The following is a 20,347-nucleotide window of genomic DNA, read 5'->3' on the forward strand; positions in this document are numbered from 1 at the left end:
ACTTTTCCCTTTTATGCACCAAAACGTACACAAGATATGAATCAAATTCCAATACAAACTATTCAAACTGGAATGCAAAGCAGTAAAAGGGCTTTGACGTTCACAACTAGGGGTAGTTTATGCTTCTAGATATCATGCTGGCTCCCATTTTGAACAACAAATGAGATGATTTTTTTTCTGTCATTTAAAAACTTTTGTCTCCGATTGCCCACTGTAAAGTGATTTTCAGCAAATGCTTCTTGGAACTTTACTTTTTCTTCAACACATCTCTTCGGTCCACATGAAGTACCCACTCTGCCTGGTGATGTAGGTCTTGACCTACTGGGACTCCCTGGTACCACATCCTAGCCTTTTTTAAACAAAATCAAGAAAATGGAAAGTCTGCAGCTCAGGAAATTGTGTTATTACCGATCAACTAAACCAGAGATTCTTTTCTTAACCAAAACCCAAGGCAGCATCATGTGTCAACACTTAGAATTTTTAGGTGACTTAAGTGGGTCAAAAATAGCACAGTTGGGATAGCACATTGTGTTTGGGATACATATAAATCAACTCTAGTGTAAAAGCTATGAGAGTCGCCCAATGTAAAAACTCAACTAAGCTGAAGTGAATAAAGCAATTTCCAGAAAACTCTTTAACAGAAAAAAAACAAGTGAAGGAAAAAAAGAATCATTACAGTGTAATCGTTGCCAACAGAGCCTCCCTTGCTATTTAGTTACTGCACCAGAGAGACACGGGCAGTATGTATGTCTCCCCAACGATTACTTTTTCCTTAAAAACTACAGATACCTTAAAATTTACTATTTTTCCCTTCAAATAATTGCACGCTTGGCCACAGCTTTCTAAAGATAGAATAGTGTAGGACTTGGAGCCTAGATTCACCATCTTAACCAAAAAAGCAACGATGATGTTCAAACCACAAAGACTTAACACCTGTTTTTATAGTTCTATCTACAGAAATAAATACAAACAGGCGTTCGACAAAAGAAGTATGAAACCCCTAACGCTTCCAAAACGAAGGGAGAACAGCCCTTAGAAAGGGGCGTTTGGTTTAAGATAAAAGGCAAATCTCAGAACTTGCCTGATAACAACACTCAAGATTCTGTGACACAAATTAAGGAAACTGAGACCAATCTTCAAAGGCTGATCAAAATCAACCTTCCAGAGACTTCAGTGTGGGGCAAAGGGGGCAGTGTGAAAGGCCTGAGTCATTTTAACTTATTGAGGAACAAATCAAAGCAAACACAAGAAATCACCTTTCAAATATGATCAAATAAGGCAAAGCAACCTAATAGCTGTACAGCTCAAGCACTCTGAGTCAAACTTTGATCAAATGAACCTAATTTTAAAAGTGATGGATTTCTCCATGCTATGCAACTCTGTGGTGGAAGGAAACTGGGTTTTTGCTGTTGCTATTTTTCTTTTTAAAGGGAAGAAGTTCTTCCGGAATGGCGGCCTTTCTACGTTTATGTTTTTGTGGACAGGATATTTTCCTAACACAGGACAAAAGCAGTCAAGAGGTCAGAGGTGGATACAAGCTCCATTAGCTTTAGGGCGGGACTCAGTGATGGACTCTCAGCCTTAGAGATGAGGTGGCATTTCTGCTTTTCAAGTGACACACGCTGTACACACAGACTGCAGGGCCTGCTCGGCCGGGAAGGGGAACACAGTTCTTGGGCCGTTCCCAGAGGTAATGAGCAACCCGGTGTATGCCGGATGCAGGTACACAGAGGAGAGGCCTCTGACCCCAAAGTGCTGTCAGAGAGACAGCGGGGAGACAGGAGCATCTGGGGATGAAGAGGGGAGGGGGCGTTGCCAGCTGGAGTGTTTCAAACCAAGAAACGTTTATCTTAGGCGCTGGGGTGCATTGGGGGCTACAGGTGTGAGAGCAACTCTTCCCGCCATAAGGGACGAAGACAGAGTAACAACGCTGTAAAACGTTCCTTGAAAACTGGCCCTTTCTCTAAGGCAGAAGCTGGTGAGAGGGGAATCCTACAGAGAAATGAACACCACCCGACACTTATGCAGCCCAAGTCCTGCTGATGTGAAGAAGCACAGACCCCCATCACAGAAGTCCCCAAAGAATCTGAATTGGAGGGCAACGTTGGCAACACTCAGAGCAAAAGTATCTTCTTGCCCCTAAAATGTTTGCTGGCTCGCAGCAGGGAGATGGCACGCAGACAGCCTTTAGGACGCCTGCCCCAGAGCCGGGCCTCCTCTGCCTCGGCCGCAGCCGTCTCCCCGCCAGGCACACACAGAGCGCAGGTGGTTGACAGGGCAGATCCCACAAAGAGACCGAGGATAAGGAGAGTTCTGGGCATCTGGCCCCTCGGGAAGAGGATGCTTCCCCAGCAATGGGGGCCGCGTCTCCCCCGGGCTGCCGGGCGGGAGGCCTCCAGCTCCTCTGCGTGGGCCCCAGGGACTCCCCCTAACCCCCGGAGAGCCACTTATTCCCACGCAGCACCCTCCCCTCTGGGCCACTCCTGGAACGGGCATGAGAAGGTGCCATTCATTCTGAAAGGAGGCTGCAGCCCTCACATCCCTTCGTTCCCGTCCCACACGCAACGGGAAGAACTCAGCTCAAAAAGGCCACAGTGAAGGACCACAAACGTGTCAGCGACGGGAAAATGCCCCAAACCATGAAAAGGATGCCCTTTCCAACTGGTTGACAGAGTTCAGCTCCATGGGACTGAGCGTTTAAGGCCAAAAGCACATGGCTGAGGAGGCAGCGGTGGGGAACCAAAGAGAGAAATGGGACCGCAGGCCAGGCTGGGATCCTCACGGACGATGCCCGTCTGCACAGGCCAGGCACAGGGCCTCCCAGCAGAGGCAACCGGCAAGTCCAGTGCCAAACGTTTAAACTTGACTTAGGATCAGCTACAGGGGCGACGACAGTCTCGACCACGAAATACATGTTTTCTCTTTTCATCTGTAACGGTGACAGAATGTTGATAAAGGTTAGCCTTAGTGATGGAGCCTCTCAAAATCTGACAGATAACCAGCCCCCTCATATGTGGCACGAATATGATCAGCTCGTCAGCCAACCCAGGATACTATTCCTGGAATTGCTGACACTCGCGTCAAAGAGAAGAGGTCAAGGTAATTATGCTCATAAAGGAAGAGCAGGGTGGGCAGCGCCCACTTTTCCTGGGCAACGTGGGGCCCGAGCTTCCTCACACAAGTTTAAAAAGGCATTTGGGCAACGACCAGCACAGAATACAGTGGTCCGTTTGGCCTTCAAAGCATATATTGGATCCGTCCAGGGTGCACACAGACGAAGCACCTGGTACAAAAGACCAGCTGGTCCCTGGAGCCACAGATCTCTCTACAAACGACTGGACCCACTTAATGAAAACAGCCAAGAAATGTCCTACGCAAACCAGAGCCAGAGTGAGCTGCAAGAATTACACACTCTCTTTTTCTCGCTTTGGCCAATGTGGACTCTTCCCTGACAGCAGGAGCAGGATGGGGACAAGGGCACACGTGTCAGTGCCACACGCCTAAGAGTTCAAACCTGTTACTTTACCGGAAGGAGGTCCAGGGTGATTCAAAGTCAGCCCAGACGACGGGGTCAGTCAATGGCCGAGCCAGGAGAACGTGGGGCTGCCTCCAGGGCCAGGGCCCCTCATCACCCCGTGGGAGATGTGTGTGCCGGGGCAGGGGTGACTGAGCAGGGTGGGGCTTGGAGGGACCCTCCTCGGGAGACCCAGTGCAGTGTCCCTCTAAGGGAAGGAGCTGTTGGACCAACAGCTTCCCTCAGGTCTTTTCCCCGCTCTTGCTCTCTGGAATGAAGCTCTGCCTTCAATACACAACTCAAGATGCCCCAAGAGACTAGAGAAGACCCTCCCTGACCTGGTGACAGTTAAATGAGCATGTCGGAGATCTCAGAGGTTCTGTACAAGGCTGCAAGCACGCCTCCTCCCTCCAGACTTCCTGGATGCCCATCTCCCTGTCATGACACCTGGTCTTCCTTCTCTGCCCAGATTTCCTGAAGTCTCCTCGGACAGGCGGAGTCCCTCCTTTGCTAACTGCCATCCTGAAACATCGCCTAGAGCTGTGCGTGCGAAATGAGTCACCACCAGATCAAACTGCAGCGACAGCTACACGCGTGTCGACCTGAAGGAAGCATCTATGGACGTGCCTGGGAACAGTCACACTAAAGTCACCTGCAAGGCCTCCTCCTGGGTCACAACCTAAAAGACATCACCTGCGCCTTAGTTTTCAAAGAAGTGTGGGCCTTGGTTTAGGAAACCTTGTTCCGAGGAAGCTGCCTGGTTTGGGGTGGGAGAAAGGCGGGGGCGTGGTCTGCAGAGATGCATGTCCACATCTGCAGGGTACGAGCTTAAATTCACACCCTCCGGGAGCCACTGCTGCAGGGCCCAGGGTGCTTTGGAAACATGGAAACCTCGAGCAGGCTGGTGGGCAGAGGAGGCCCTCGTGCTTCTCGCCTTGTGGGGACACAGCATGTGCACCACCTGACGCGTCCCGGGAAAACGGAAGGTCCAGTCCCGGAAACCCTTCGAGACACGAGACACTGCATCACCGGGACGGCGGGTGGGGCGGGCGGGGTCAGTTGGCGTACTGGGCATAGAAAGCCACCTTGACCCTCTCGATCTGGTGGCACAGCTTGATGGCGGGCCCCAGCTTCAGCTCCAGGCACTCCTGCACCGTGGGGAGGGTCAGCAACAAGAGCGCTTGGCCGTCGATATCCTGCCAGGAGACAAAGCCGGGTTAGAGCCCAGGCGGGACAGGGTGCACAGGGGTGGGGGTGGGGAACACGTGAGCCACGGTGGGCTTTACCCCGGGCCCAGGGCATGGGGGCGGCTCTCGTTCCCTCTGAGCCTGCAGAGCACGGGCCGAGACGGCGACTTGGCTTGACGGCTGCCTGATCTCTTGGCTAATAAAATCTTTCTGCTAAGGTAACACTGGCTGCTGTGAAATTCACCAGCCTGGGCTGGAGGGGATGAAGAGCTGGGCTGGGCTCTCCCTAAGCCCATCGCCTCTTGCTGGTTAAGCCCCAGGCCCCCAGATCCAGTCCTTCCTGGGCTTTTGGTGTCCTCCCTCCGCTCTGCTGTGACTATCTGAGCCCTGGAAAGGGCTCTCCAGGAACAAGAGAAACGCTCTCTCTTCCCTGCCAAGCCCTGACAGTTTACCATCAGAAGGAGTGAGAAGATGCCACAGCACTATCTTCCACAGAGGAGAACACATGTACTTGGACACATGTGTGTGTGCCCGTGCACACACCCCCCCCCCCACATTTACAACCTGTGTCACCCAGAATGAGGAGTCTGAGGTCTATTCCCTGTGCTATCTTACTTAGCCCTTCTGCATCCATACCCAGGGGTCCCCACAATGGAGATGTTCACTCAATCACTGTGAAATTGCATTCACCGTAGAAAGAAAGGGCACAAAGGCTCAGCCCAAGGCTTTACGATCACCCCAGTGGGCTTTGCCTCTTCACCAGCTTGCTTCCTGTAAGAATCGGGTTTATTTATCTAGACATCGTTTGATTGGGTTACTGAGTGTCAAGGCAACCCCTCTTCCTGTTCACCCAGGCTTCATGCTCTGGAGGAAGTAAACGAGGGACAAGAGCCTGCAGGCCCGAGGTAACGATAAAGGTCATGGTGGAACGGGAGCAGACGCTGACGGCGGCACACACAGCAGACTCGCCGCCACACAGAGCAGCAGGGCCCCAGGGCCGCCGTGAGCCACAGCGCCGCAGCAGCTACACCATCGACGCAGGCACGTATCTCAGGGACCACGTGTCGGTGAGGTTCACATAGGCAGCTTTTTTTCTTAAACTAACTGTTTATCTAGCTGCCTTGAAAGCAACTAAAGCAAAAAAACCCCCAAATGGGTATAACTGTTAGCCTTGCCTTCGAAGACTAATGTTTAAGGATAAGCAACATTTATCATTTGATCGGTTTTGAAAGCCACCTTGATGCACTGTTATCCCCTAAGACGTATGGAAGCAATAAAGAACTTAAAAAGCATCAATGCAAATGCCATTTATTATTGTTAAATTACGGACAAGCACTGGCTGTGATGTGTGCGACTGTAAGCCATGTCTCAACCAAGACTCAAACTTGACCTCGTCAAACCACAAAGGGAGCAGAGCAGCCTTGAGTAGGCCCTGAAAGTAGGAGACAAACTCATAAAACTGTCAATGAATTTCTGATGCTGTATCTTTTTTCCCTTTACACGTGCCTTTACACGTCATTTTACATTCTTTTCACATGCTACCTATAAGACCACGAAGCAAATAATGGTACCCCGTGGCCTGGGGCCTGTTAGCTGAGTCCACTTTCAGGGCCAAATCCACATACATTCTATCAAAACTAGACCTGGAGAGTGCAGACCAGCAACACTGGCTGATCTAATTAAGATCACATAGCTGGTGAGGGACAGCGGTGGAACTCCAATCATGGTTTTCTAAAATTAAACTTTGGGTGGAAAATTGTAGCTCAGCTCTTCACATCTGCACCAGGTTGTGATGGCTACCCTTGGACACACAGATTAATTACAATTGAAAATCAGCCCTAAAATATTTGTATAACCCTCCACAGTCAGTTTCAGTGAAGATGGCCGCCATATGCATGCACCACGTTGAGTGGAGGATGTCACTGATTTAATCACTCAACGGGCATTTATTGAGCACCTATAGGTGCCAGGCACTCTGAAGGCCTCTGGGTGCATCACTCTGAACAAAACAAAGACTCCTGTCCTGGAGACGCCAGGAATCTTAAGGGAGGTAGACAAATAAGCAGACCCCTATGATATAGGGAACTTAATGTATGGATGTAGTGCTACGGGCCCCATCAGGCCAGGCTACGGAGCCGATCTTACAGGAGTCAAGGAAGGCTTCAGAGATTAGACGATGAGGTACTCAGACCTAAGGGACGAGTGGGAAGTATTAAGGCGAGGATGGACTCAGGGAACACAAGTGGTTCATCAGTGCATGGAATTCAAGGAGCGTGGGGAGACACTGAAGGCAGAATTGAGATGGGCCCAGAGAGGAACTGGGGACTTATTCTGGAGATGTGTGATAAGAAGTCACCAAAGGACGTTAAGCAGATAAGTGACTTTATCAGGTGTGTCTACAACCTAATATTGGCCACAGGGTATCAGAATGAATTAGGCGGCAGGGTGGGGAAGGGATGAGAGGCTGAAGGCAAGGACCTTTATTAGGAGGTGGCAAACTGAGTCCGCTGAGAGAGCGCATCGGCCAGAACTCAGATGCTTCCCATCGGATGCATTAAAGTTTACTGTAAAGCAGATAAACCAACCACAAACTGGGGGGAAAAAACCTGCTACGTAAACAAATGACAAAGGATGGCAGCAGTATCCAGAATACAGAAGGAGCTACTACAAATCAATAAAAAGAAGATAAACTATTTTTAAAAATTAGGCAAAAACCATGAGTAGGTATTTCACAGATGAAACAAAAATGGTGAAAAATTTAAGAAAAGATGCTTAACCTTACCAGGAATCAGGGAAGTGCAAATTAAGCCCACACTAATATAATTCTATACCCACAAAAGTTAAGAAGTCTGACAATATTAAGTGTTGACACAGAAGCCTCTACGTGACGAGTAGAAAGGTACATTCGTATGCTACTCTGGGAAACATTTTGGAAATCAAACAAGAGCACAATAAACACAAAATTCTGAATAGTATTAACTGCCAGTGGAAATAAAGGGGAGTGTGAGAGGGAGGATGGCCTTGGTAGATGCAGACATGTTGCAAAGTTCCTGATTCTTCCTTGGGTTGGTGGCTTTCATGGGTGTCCCTTTTATTAATAGGCCCCATATGTACAAACAGTACATATACTCTTCTGGATGCACAGACTAGTTTTCAATAAAAGCATTTCGGTGCATCTACATCTCTGATGTGAATCGGTATTTCTCACTGGTTTTCTTTCTGAAGTGAAAGTTTCTACACTTTCCTGACACACCACAGCCAAGGGAAGAGAAGGAATGCCCTCCTAAATTCATGGATCTTAATTTTGGGGGAGGTGTTATAAGCCTTTTAAAGCTGTTCTCATGTCTTTGCCAAATATTTATTAAATTATTCATATGTCAGACCCCAAAAGAGATGTGGGAGATACAAAATGAGTGAGACTTGGCTTCCTCCTTCTGCAGCCGGGGAGCAGAAACAGCTGTGCAAGTAGCTACCAACGGCAAATTTGGAAAGATATCCAGAGCCAGAGATGGGCCCTGGGACACTCGCCCCGGCTGGGGGAGCCAGGGTGGCCTCACGTTTAAATGCCTTGCGATAAGGCATATCAATGTGGGCATGGGGTTTTGTTTTCCCCTGCTCTATCCTCAGCACCTAGAAAAATGCCTGCCGGGCACATAATAGGTGCTCAGTAAACATTTGCTGAATAAATAAATGGGAAGAATTGGCCTCGGTAAACTTAAAAGTCAACAGAAGGGTAAAAGAAAAGGGTAAAAGATGGAGAGGAGGTGGAGGAGCAAGATGGGGGTGGGGATTAAGAGCCCCAAAATAGCCAATATTTTGAAATAACTATAAATGCAATATAACCTTTAAAAATTGTGAATCACTAGTTGTACACCTGAAACTTATACAATATTGTGCGTCAGCTGTACCTCAATAAAAGTTTTTTTAAATAAAGGTAAGGGTAAGAGAGAATTTGGAAGGTGAACAGAAGTGGAGGAGAAAGAATAGGGTATTCTTGGGCTACCTTAGTCTGTCCCAGCTGCTAAAAAAGAACACCATGGGATGGTAGCTTATGAACAACCAACATGGATTTCTCACAGTTCTGGAGGCTGCAAGTCTAAGATCAAGTAGATTCAGTGGGGTGTCTGGTGAGGACCTGCTTCCAGGTTCATAGACTTCTCGCTGTGTCCTCACAGCAGGGAGGAAGCTGTCTGAGGTCTCTTTTATAAGGACACTGATCCCATCGTTAGGGCCTCACCCTCATGACCTCATGACCTCCCAAAAGACTCACCTCCAAATACCATCACACTGGGGGTTAGGATTTCCGCATACGGGTTTTAGGAGGGACACAGACATTCAGTCTATAGCACAGACACCACAAGCAATGTCATGCGGCTCCTGCAGGGAGAGCTGTGCCGTCTGTCGGGTGAGCTGGAATGTACTAGAATGCACCCCCCCCCTAGTGCTTCCTGCGAGGTGCCTCAAGCAGGCTGACCGGGACCAAGAGTAGCTCCTTTAAGTCAAGTCCTCAGCTCCCGAGGACTCCCTACTCTCTTATGGGAAGAAATGAGGACGATGACAGTGGACTGACTGAGCCGCAGATAGCCTCAAAATAAAACCCCACATCCAGTGGTGAGGGGTCTCCAAATCCCCAAATAGAAACTCAAAGATGGCCCTTCAGTTTGTCTTTTCCAGGGCAGAGAGTGGGAGTAAACGCAGTGTTTACGGAGCTTTGAGGACCATGGATTCCTTCCCATACGGCCCAAGTGTTGACCCTGGGGGATCCACAGCGCCTTAAATCAACCACGAAGACACGCCGGTTTACATACGCACAGAGTCTGATCCACTTCCATAAATGACTCCTCGAACTCTGACCTCCTGCCTGTTGGGACAAATGTGCTTGGTCCCGCGGTCCTATAATTAATTGTGCAGTCAGCACCAGGGTGGCCGCTGCTATCAAATTCCAAGCTCATCCGAAAAGTGACAGTGACTTCGAGAAACACAAGATGCGTTTGCAAGTGTCTGGGGCAGCATTCAGAAGCGCACAACAGGCACGCAAGGATTGCCGAGATGATGAGGCATCGTAAAATATGCCTGAGATAAAGCGGGGCCTCAAGATTAAGTGCTAAAACTGCCAAATTACTTTTACAAAGTTGGATAAAGAATCTGGGCTCTTTCCCGGGACACTTTTTGTGAAAACACGTTGTTTGGACAGGTAGCATGACTGACTATCAGCCACGCGGACCACGGCCCTGCTCGCCAACCTCGCAGCCAGCAGCTGCTCCGGGGACCTCAGCTGTAAGCCCACCTCCCTCACCTTCCTGCCAAGACCCCTCGTGTGTGCTCCGGCTCAGCTGACCCGGCCTCACTCCCGCAGTCGGCATCACCTTCTACGGCCCGATTCCAGGCTATATCTTCCCAGATTTCTCTGCCTACAGCTGCATCCTCTCCTGCACCGACGATAACAATGTTTCAGTCTCTTATGTGCTGCTGCCAGCTGCTGATGTGTCCGTGGTCCCCAGTTGACAGGAAGCATTTAGAATTGCAAGCATCTTACCCACCTTTGTCTTCAGGCAGCTTTTAATAGAGTGCCTTGCACATAGGTTATCTGTAAATTCTTGTTGAGATGAGGAGATCTTACACATCATCGGCTAACAGGAAATCAAGGGCTTTCTCAGTGATCCACCTGCTCTGACTTGGAGAAACCTGAGCATCAGAAGGTCGTGACCTCCCATTCCACGCCCACGGTGCCCAGCACCACGCCAGCACACATGTAGGTGCTCGGATGACGGCTGATCCTTGGAAGAGCGATGGGAGATTTGGAAATGGCATTTAAGGCAGGGAGAACACAGGCTGGGGCATCTGTGAGCTTCCTCAAATTTCCTAGAACTGGGGTTCCCAGCATGGAGAACTTATCTGCCCTTTATTACAATGGATATATTTCAGCCCTCTTGTTTTGGAAACTTTGGATGAGAATGCTAAAATGGATACAGCTCAGGGGTACTCAGCATTTTTACAAAGGCAGAGAGGTATTTGTCTGTCAGATGCCAGGCTGGCAATCTGAAAATGTGGTTTAACTAGAAATAAGAATGGTGTATTTAAAGGGAAAGTTAAAGAAAATTAGCAAGAAAATTCCACCTGCTGATTACATCATTAGGTTTTTTTTTTCTTTTTTAATCTATAAAGGTGTGCAAGTTATAGAAGGACCAGCAACCTGTAGTTTGAGTTCTGTAGAATTATCTTAGCAAATGAGTTGTGAGAAATAATGAGCTAAATTCCAGCTACTGGAGTGAAATCATGCAAGTCACCACTGAAAGGAGTGAAAAATTGAGGGGGCGGGGGGAACCCACCTTAGAATCCCTCTCATCGTAGCTTTTGTTCTGGTTCCAAAGAAGTTATTTTTTTCATTGATCATGTAGTTACAGACCTCACAGTTGATTTAATTTTTAGAAATATGCTCCCGTATAATTCAGAATGGTTGGCAAATCACTTGTTATGTTAAATACAGAATTACCATAAATGGACTACTCATTTTTAAGAAATGAAATAAGATAAAATACAAAACATGAAAGTTATACTTAGTACATGGGAAGATCACATTTATTTTGATACAGAGGTCAGTTTAGGAGTTGGTGGTTCCTTAGAGGGGACATTCAGGGCTTACAGAAGTAGAAAGAGGAGGGAATCAGTCTAAATGTGGATAACACCTGAAACTATCCTGGAATTTCTTTATTAAAAGTAAACCACTAATTTGGGTAGTTTGCTTATTGCATGGCTCTGATTCACTAAAGGTGAATGAATAGACAAAATTTTATTTAAGACTTCCCTGCTTTTTACAGACGTGTGGAGTTTCCCTGTATAATGCACATATTTGCAGCATGAAATTATAGAGGATAGATTTTTTAAGCAGTTACTATAACATTTCAGAGTTAAAAAGCATATATATTCTGGTAACGGGAAGTTTATAATTTTTGTAAATGCTCCTGGTGATTACGGTAGTCTCTGAATTTACGACTCGGAATCCAGGGAGTGAAGGCGCGTAGCTGTGACTCCACGCGCTGTGATTTCTCTCACATGCTGGTGGATAAACCCCCAGCTCCTCCCCATTCATCTAAAAACTCATACGACGCCTGGAGTGACCCACTGGAAGCCCCATCAAATCAGAGCTGTGGTGTTTGGGCTCAAAGGTGATAGAACAAATTAGTAATTAAAGGTCTGGTTGAACAAAAAACACGCTCAGGTGCCCACGGACTTCAGGTAGCCCCGCCGGGAACAGCCTTTTACTGTGACAGATGAAACGGTCTAACATAGAACTTTAAATAGAAATAAGGCTATAATCAATTAAATTCTACCTATTTTTCTCCCTATAAGAGAAATAAGTAGGTATGTAGGGCCAAGTTTTTAGGTGATGTGAGCAGACGCCCCTTGTTGACCCTAGAAGTGGCCGAGTGTCGGGAACGTTTCCTTCTTAGATGCCTTGGCTTGGGAAGGCACGAAACTTCCCGAGATGTTGTTATAAACAGGGATTAAAGAAGTCCAATTAAGGATGATTCAGTATAAGTAGTATTTTAGCCTTTTTCACAAATCAGCTTTGTTTTCCCCTTCTTGCTTATTACCAGATATTTAGGAAAGGAATCAACGCTGAGCTTGTCTGCCCTTCACAGCACAAATAGCCTCTGTTCTTTGTCCCATGAGAGGCCCAACTGGAAAACATTTGTCAGTTCAAAGTGGCACGTGAGTCTCAAAACAAGACCTTAGACTAACACAGACCGATACCTTCTGTATCTGCCTCGTGGATATTCCAAGGTCTGTACCAGACACTCAGTGGGTGCAGACTGAATGAACATAGGACCGGCTGGAACACGTGTTAAATCTGTGTCATCAGCACGCGTCACGTATTCAAATGCGATGCTGTTTTCGAGGTGCTGCTAGTAATAAATACCAGACTGGAAAAATGCTGCATCGGGCAATGCTTTAAGCAGGATTTCAACCTTCTGCTTTGTTCTTGTTTTCAAGACCGAGATGCAGTTTCTCAACAAGCCCCAAATCATGTAAGTCCTCACATTTCTCACAATTCTCTTTCTTTCCTGTTTGTGTGTTTAAATGAAGGGACATGCTCATTACCACGTTCTTTACAGACAAGGAACCTTTTTCTTTTTGTCTGCTTTTAAGTGTCGCCCAGAGAGGAAGTGCAGCTGGTGTCAGACAGCGAGGAGGTGGCCTGGTCTTCCAGCCACCATTCACTCGTTCGGTGCACTTACTGGGTGTCTACAGAAGACGCTAATGGTCCATCAGTGGAAACCTTGGAACACTGAGAGCTACCCTCTCCTGGGAGGAGCTGGGAACCACATTAATTTGCTTTTTACAATTCATTAGTGCATTTTGGTGGCCTTGGGAGAAAATCTGAGAAATTCACTGGGTACAGGGGAAATCAGAGGCCTTTCTTGTTTTCTTAATGATTTAATGCTTGAATTACCCTCTTTCTAGACTATTGGTTTGTATAATCTAAAAAAAAGCTAGATGGACATATCTTTAATTTATGACATGGAAAACAGTACTTGAGTGAAATGCAAGGTTGTGAAAGATATTTACACTGTGAAACAATGCAAGAAATGTCAACAAACGGAGCAAACATAGTAGAGCAAGTCACAGGCTTCCACTTGAACCTTCTATGTGAGGCCAGTGAGAAGTGTGCAAGGTGGATTATATTTAGAGTGGGGATTTGTTTTCATGTTAACTTAAGGGAAAATAAAAACCTTCCTTCCTTATGGCACATCATTTCATTTGCTAGATTAAAAAATTTTAAGGTATAAATTATATCAATTGTTCTCCCATTTATCCATAATTTAGCATAGTACCCAACATATCATAGACTTTAAAATAATTTACAAAGAAAGAAGTGAAGAAAGTAAGAAAACAGTGACAAAAGCAGCATTAAATAAAACGCAATGGCCTGAGGGCTTCTGCCTCTGGGAAGATCAAGTAGACTTTTCCCTCTTTCTCTCGAGAAGTAAAAGCCCTGAATGTTATAAATAAGACAAACATAAGAAGACTCTGGGAGGTGGAGAAAAGAAGGCAGACCAGCCAGGGACAGTGGGACTCCAGATTTGACACAGTAGCCAGTTCTCTGAGCTTTTGTTTGTTGGCCTCCTATGTCTTTAGTGTTACACAAGCTGGCAGCCCAGAAATGCCAACGGGCACAAATGAAAAGAGGGCCAACGGAAGCCTGTTCTCTCTACTGGAAAGGGGGAGCTGGGGAGACAAAAGCCTTTCAGACGACAACTGCTCCACCACGGGCCAACGCGCACCCCACCCGCCAGCCCAGGCAGAGCTGGGAGCCCTGAACCCCAGCCTGGCCAGGCTGCATAAGACCCAGCCCTCACCAAGGGGCATCTGAGAACCCCTAGTAGAGGCCGGAGCTGCTGTCTCCACTGCACGGCAAAGAGACCCCACGGAGCTGCAGGTGGGACCACACGTGGAGCCCGGGTCTCCTGCTCCCCTGCCCCCAGGGACGACGAAGCCCCCCAACCCCCTGCCGTGGCCAAGCCCCAGGAAGCCAGCTGACACAGAAGACCCAGAGGCTCAGAACCAAAACAGCTGCTGCGCAGCAGAACCCCGTACCTGCTCCTGAAATATTTTGGCCAGGGGGGCACAGTCCGTCAGCTTGATGAACCTCACCACGTCTGTCACCGACCACTCCAAGGGGTTGCTCTCCAGGACCAGCCTCTCCTCCTCCTCTTGCTTCACCTCCTGCAGAGGGAAGGGAAGCAGGAGGCTGTTTTAGCACTTCCCGGAGGGCGGGACCCTCTCTGAACCCTGAGGGCCGGAGCCAGACTTTCTGGACCACTCGCGGCCTCCTCACTAGGCACCTGGACAGGTGCAGAGGCGGCCGGTATCCAGGGATGCTCTGAGCAACTCGTCTGGGTTATGACTTTGCTCCAAAGACTTGTGTATCTTTAGAGGTTAAAAAAAAAGGCACAGTGATGGCTGCTGTTGACCCCCAAGTTCAGGAGCTCTGGGGCTGAGTGCGGGATCTCTGGTCGAGGAGGAGATGGGGCAGGAGCCGGTGTAGGCGCAAGGCCGCTATGCCCCCATTTACGTGTGTGACGCTGGTGCCAGCGACCTTCCAGCTGATCGTGCGACACGTGGGCTCAGGGGAGACCAGATACCCCGACTACACATTTTATAGCATCACAAGGTCTCCTAAGGAGGGAAAGCCTAGTGTCTAATGAGACCTTGAGGACTTATTCTGTCTGTTCTCCTGACAAGAATCCCTGTGGTTTTAAAACCTTCCAGAAAAAGGGGTGCTATTAGTTCCCCCAGAACCCCATCCTGAGGTTCACCGTCCTGCTCTGTGGGACGTGGAATCACCAAGCTTTCTGCCCCTGATTTAGCAACAGAGCCGGAGCGGTCCCCCAAGTGAGGTCACGTGCTGCCCCACCGGGGACACCAGACGGGCCAGCTGCAATGGCCTGAGCTTTACCTCCACTGCTTCCTGGCTGGGGGCCGGGCCCCCGGGGGCCCCCTCAGCGCTGGCGGTGGCCTGGGCCCTCCGGCCCCTCCGCGTCCTCTCCACAGGCACCCGGCGCTCGGGCTCCGGGCCGCTCCTCAGGGTCACGGCCCTCCGGGGCCGGGCGGAGGGAACCTCGGCCGAGGACGTGTCCGTCTGGTCATCACGGAGCTCGGAGCCAGTCTCCTCACTCCCGGTGTCATCGTCCAGGGCATCCGCATCCTCCTCTTCACTTTCCTAGGAGGACGGAAGATGCACTGAGGTGGCGGGGGAGGGGGCCCACAACTCCACCCCAGACCCTCTCCTGCCCAGGTGCCGGTGCCACCCTCCTGGTGAGATTTGTCCAAGGAGGCCTCGGAAGATGGATCCCACGGTCCCACCCAGGGTCCCACCTGCAGCCCCTTCCCAGCCGAGACGCTGCAATGTTAAGTCTGTGTTCGACAAATAAGGAGGGAGTTCTGGTAGTTCACGATTCTCACCATTTAGCATCAAACTTCAGCCTGGCCTTGGCTGTGAAGCCAGGGCCGCGCTTCCCCATCGAATGTGGGAAGTTCCGAGCAGAACATACCTCCCCGGAGCCTGCGGCAAAGCCCACGGCAGAGGACCTCCGTTTCTTCTGCACAAAAATGGATTTTCGTCGTTTCCTGCGTCTGGCCGGTTTAGGGTGTCCGCTTTCAACACTGCTTTCTCCAATCGGGGGCTTAATGATCTTCTTTCTCTTCCCATAATAGTAAGCTACAGGGAGAGAGATGATGAGATTAAAAACTTCCTTAAAAGGTTACACCCATGGGCATGCATGGACGGGGAGGAGAGAGGCAGGAGCAAGGCGGAGGGAGGAGAGAAGGAAAACTAAAAGGAGAGGGAGGGGGAAAGTGAGAGAGAGATCATTCCTTCATTTGAGACCATCAAAACTTCACATCCCATTTACACCTCAGGAAACAGTTCTGAGAAAACAGCTCCACAGGGGGGAAACCTGTCCCCAGTGCCCTCGTGTTTACAAGGTGTTACGGACAGAAGTGTCATCTGCCACCTGCACAACCCCTCGCAAATTCAAATGTAGAAGCCCTAACCCCCAATGTGACTGCATCTGGAGATGGGCCTTTAGGGAGGTGATTACGGTTAATGAGGTCATAAGGGTGAGGCCTTGACCCAACAGGACCGATATCCTGACAAGATGAGGAAGAGACACCAGGGATGCACAGAGGGAGGACCCTGTGGGGACACAGCGAGGAGGCGGCCGACTGCAGGGCGAGGAGAGAGGCCCCACGAGAAACCAGCCCTGCTGACACCTCGATCTGGACTTCCAGCCTCCAAAACTGGGAGAAATGAATGAATGTTGTTTAAGCCCCCCAGTCTGTGGGACTTTGCTGTGGCGGCCCGAGCAGACGAAGACAGAAGGTGAGCCAAACAAGCTTAAGAGTTATTTCAGGAGTTTCTCTCTGCTCCCCTTCCTTGCCCCCAATACTGCACACAGTGGTGGCAACCACTCCCACTGGAGATGCTCCGACAGCTGCCCCCGAGTCTGAATCTTGAAGCATCAACAAGCACAGTGAACACCTACTGGAGGGTCCTGGTCACGAAGGATTTCCCCGTCTCTCGATCTGACCAAGACCAACTGGCAAACACACAGCCCAAATTAATGGGGCACCTTTTGTCTTTTCAAATAGTGTTCCTTACCTACTACATAACTATACACTTTATTCTTTTCTCTCTCAGTGGAGACTGTCATTACTACAGAATTCAATAACAGAGTTATATGTCTGTATTACCACCTAGAGCAATAGTTAGAAAATTATTTACCAACTTTCAATCATGATTGATGTATTTTATCATTTGAATGCATAATCAACTGACTAAAACCTATTACGGGTCCAGTTTTCAATTATGATCAACATTGAGATGCTTCCTCATTAGCCAAAGCCTCAACTGTTCCATATGGAACTCCCATTATGCCATAAAAGGACCAGATGCACCAAAGGAACCTTTATCTATGGCTGGAGGCATACAAAGGAAAATACCAAATGCACGGCTCCTGGATGACAGCGGCTGTTTCCCACCCTGCAGTGAGGCCGCGTGTCCACACATCCCCACACCACTGTACCTTAGAGGAAAGTCACTCAGCCTCCACACCTCAAATTCCTTATATGCAAAATGACCGACTAGTGTAGGTTTCTTTCAGGACTAAAGCTGTCTATTTCCAGTACCTTCCACTTGAATTTGGTCCGTAAAGATGGCAATTATAAAACTGTCAAGAAACGCCATGGGGTTCTGGGGTGTGAACAAACACATCCATTAGTGTCTGACACCTAGAGAGAACCACAAAGCAGTTCATCCTGGAGTGTGGTCCCAGCAGAGCTGGAGACACTCCCCCAACCCCTTCCTTACTCTAGGAGAGAAACAAGTATCTACTAAGTAAACCTTAAAGAATTCTCCCGTAGCAATTCCTAGGAAAAACTATGCAAAAGGTGTTTAAACAAAAACAAATAAACAAACAAACAAAAAAACAGCCCACCAACTACACGACTACACGGTCTGCGGGTAGGCCCTCAGACCAACGTTCTTTTCAGATTTGCACTTACTGTATTTGGTTTTGGTGTGAATGGAGCAGTTCTCCGGGCAGTTTTCAGAAACCAGCACAGGACTGAACAAATTTGGACAGCATTCGAGCTTGGCACAAACACGGCGGCAGAAATCCGCTACTTGGTCAGATGTTCGGACGATCTTGGCCACAGCCCTGTATGTTTTGCCTCTATACCTAGAAACAAAGAAGAAAAAGTGATGGAGAGACCACACACTTACTCAAATCTATTTTGTACAGTGGATTCCAAAGCGGCCCATTCACTTTCTAAAAACAAAGCAGGTTGTGTGTGGTTTCTCTGTCATTTGTTTTCATTTTTCCTTACAAGTTCACAAAAATATTTTTAAGAAATGCCCAGTGCCATGGGTAATGTATGTGGCGACCAGGCTAAAACAGGATCCCAAAATAAAGATCCCCAGTTGGCGTATTCTCACCGGGGTCTACGTAATTGAACACCCCTCCAGAATGCTTCTGGAATCTAGATAGTGTCACTCGTTGCTCGTGACTCTTGAGAAAAAAAAACTTTCTCCTCCCCAAGAAAAACCGCACAAAGTCACCAACGAAAAACTAGAAGCCAGATCTTCTGGAAAGCAGGTTGGATGGACTCCTGTTTTAAAAGTAAGTACTACAGCCCTCATCCAAATGCCTTTTCAATAATGATGTAAACCATGCTGGCTGAAAAGGTGAGCTCTTCGAAATAGTTTGAGTCACCTTTCAATACGGTTTTTAAAACTATCATTGGTACAAAATAATGATAAATTTCTCAGTTGGCAACAGATCATATGTCTTTATTTACTTCACATCTCACTAAACTTAAGAGTCCACTGAAATGAGAATACATCAAAATAGCTGGGCCTATTAAACTATGTCCTTGATGTGCACCCTAATTTTCAAGTTGAAATCCTGAACGATAATTTATTTTCCAGGAAAACTGCATGTAGTGGTAGCTCTGGCTGAGAGCACTTGTGTTAATTTTTGGAAAACTAAGCAAAATTGAGAGAAAGAACCACCAAGGAAGGCTGACCTTGTCAGTTTCCACATCAGCAGTGTCAACCTGCTCCTTTACACAGCTGTATGCAGATCTTCCTTGACTTCCGATGGGGGTTACATCCCAATAAACCCACCTTAAGTTGAAAATATCGTAAGTCGGAAATGCATGTAATACACCCAACCTACCGACCATCATAGCTTAGCCTGGCCTACCTTAAATGTGCTCAGGACACTCACATTAACCTATGGCTGGGCAAAATCATCCAACACAAAGCTTATATCATAATAAAGTGTTGAATATCTCGTGTAATTTACTGAATACAGGAAGTGAAAAACAGAATGGTTGTCTGGGTCCAGAATGGTTGTTAAGAATACCTGCTGTCCATCCTCGTGATTGCAGGGTTGACTGGGAGCACACTTCGAAACAGTACAGGAAGGCAGAGAACGATGGAGGGACCAGGAAGGACTGCCTCCCTGCTGTGAACGTGGGGACCCACTCAGAGTCTCAGAGTGCACACAAAGACTGTTTTAAGGGGAAGATGTTTACGATTCAACAGATGCAGAAAGCAGCTTTCTTGGAGTTTCCATTATCTGACTAAAGGCAGAAATTTCTGAGAAATGAGGATCGCCATAAATCCCCTCTTTGGGGGGGGGGGGGCTTCCCATCCTAGGGATAAACCTACCATAAATCCCCTCTTGGAGGAGTTTCATGGCCTTGAAGAAGACAGAAAGGCCACTCCTGCCTGCATAAACAAACTATTCCAAACTTTCTTATCTCCCAGTTTTTCTCCTAAAAACCCATTTGTCTTTCCCAAAGAAACCTATTTGTTCTCCCCCAGAGGCCTTTTCTCCCCACCCCCTCCCCCCCCCACTAAGTTAGGGATGACTTAGGTATAAGCTCCAAACCCTAACTGTCCCTTTGCGTTACACATCATAGAGCACTTCTGTGTGTACATCCATTGCACCAGGAAAGAAATGGTCTTTTTTTTTTTTTCTTTTTTGCTGTCTTTTGTCAGTTTAGTTTGCAGGCTCCCAGGTACTGAACCTAAGAGGGTAGATGAAGGGGTTTTCCCCTTGACATCAATAAGGAAGTGTGGGTAAGCCTTCCAATGATTTCCTATCAGCCAAAGTAGGGATTTATGTCCACATGTGAGTGCATGTGGCAGGGTGGAGACAGACAGGTGAAGATGGACAAACAAGAGTTCTGGGGAAAACGGTCTCTTCTCTTTCAGTTAAGAGCTGAGAAAAATCAAAATGGATGTTGAGTCAAAAAGAAATACAAAGTGAAAACACCAACGCTGGTCCAAACAGAATGACTTCAATTTGGCCTAAGTTCTATCATTCATCTTTCAAAATGACCCGTATCAGGACCTTTTTTAAAAATCTTGTGATGCAAGATTTACTTGTGACAGGACTATGATGACGGTGGAGAATAAGGCTCCAGCCTGTCAAGTGAATTCACATCCTCAAATATTTAGGGAAGAATTAGAAGGGGAAAAAAGATGAAAACTGCAAAAATAAGGATGCGTGGCACACAGTGAGAAAAATCACTCTTCTCATTAGCAATAAATAGTAAGAGGTGGCCCCGA

General features: G+C 47.8%; 1 protein-coding gene across 1 annotated transcript in view; it reads right to left on the reverse strand.

The window, feature by feature from the left end:
* Positions 1–3,606: 3,606 nt before the first annotated feature.
* Positions 3,607–20,347, reverse strand: part of SFMBT2 (Scm like with four mbt domains 2) — a 216,627-nt gene continuing 199,886 nt past the window's right edge. The window contains exons 17-21 of the mRNA XM_068538343.1: positions 17,770–17,945; positions 15,759–15,925; positions 15,164–15,427; positions 14,302–14,430; positions 3,607–4,710 (exon numbers count right to left, since the gene is read on the reverse strand). Coding sequence (XP_068394444.1) covers positions 4,570–4,710; positions 14,302–14,430; positions 15,164–15,427; positions 15,759–15,925; positions 17,770–17,945 — 877 coding nt within the window. The 3' untranslated portion in view covers positions 3,607–4,569. The remainder of the gene's footprint in view (positions 4,711–14,301; positions 14,431–15,163; positions 15,428–15,758; positions 15,926–17,769; positions 17,946–20,347) is intronic.

Source organism: Eschrichtius robustus, chromosome 1, assembly GCF_028021215.1.
Source record: "Eschrichtius robustus isolate mEscRob2 chromosome 1, mEscRob2.pri, whole genome shotgun sequence".
In the NCBI taxonomy this organism is placed as follows: Eukaryota; Metazoa; Chordata; class Mammalia; order Artiodactyla; family Eschrichtiidae; genus Eschrichtius; species Eschrichtius robustus.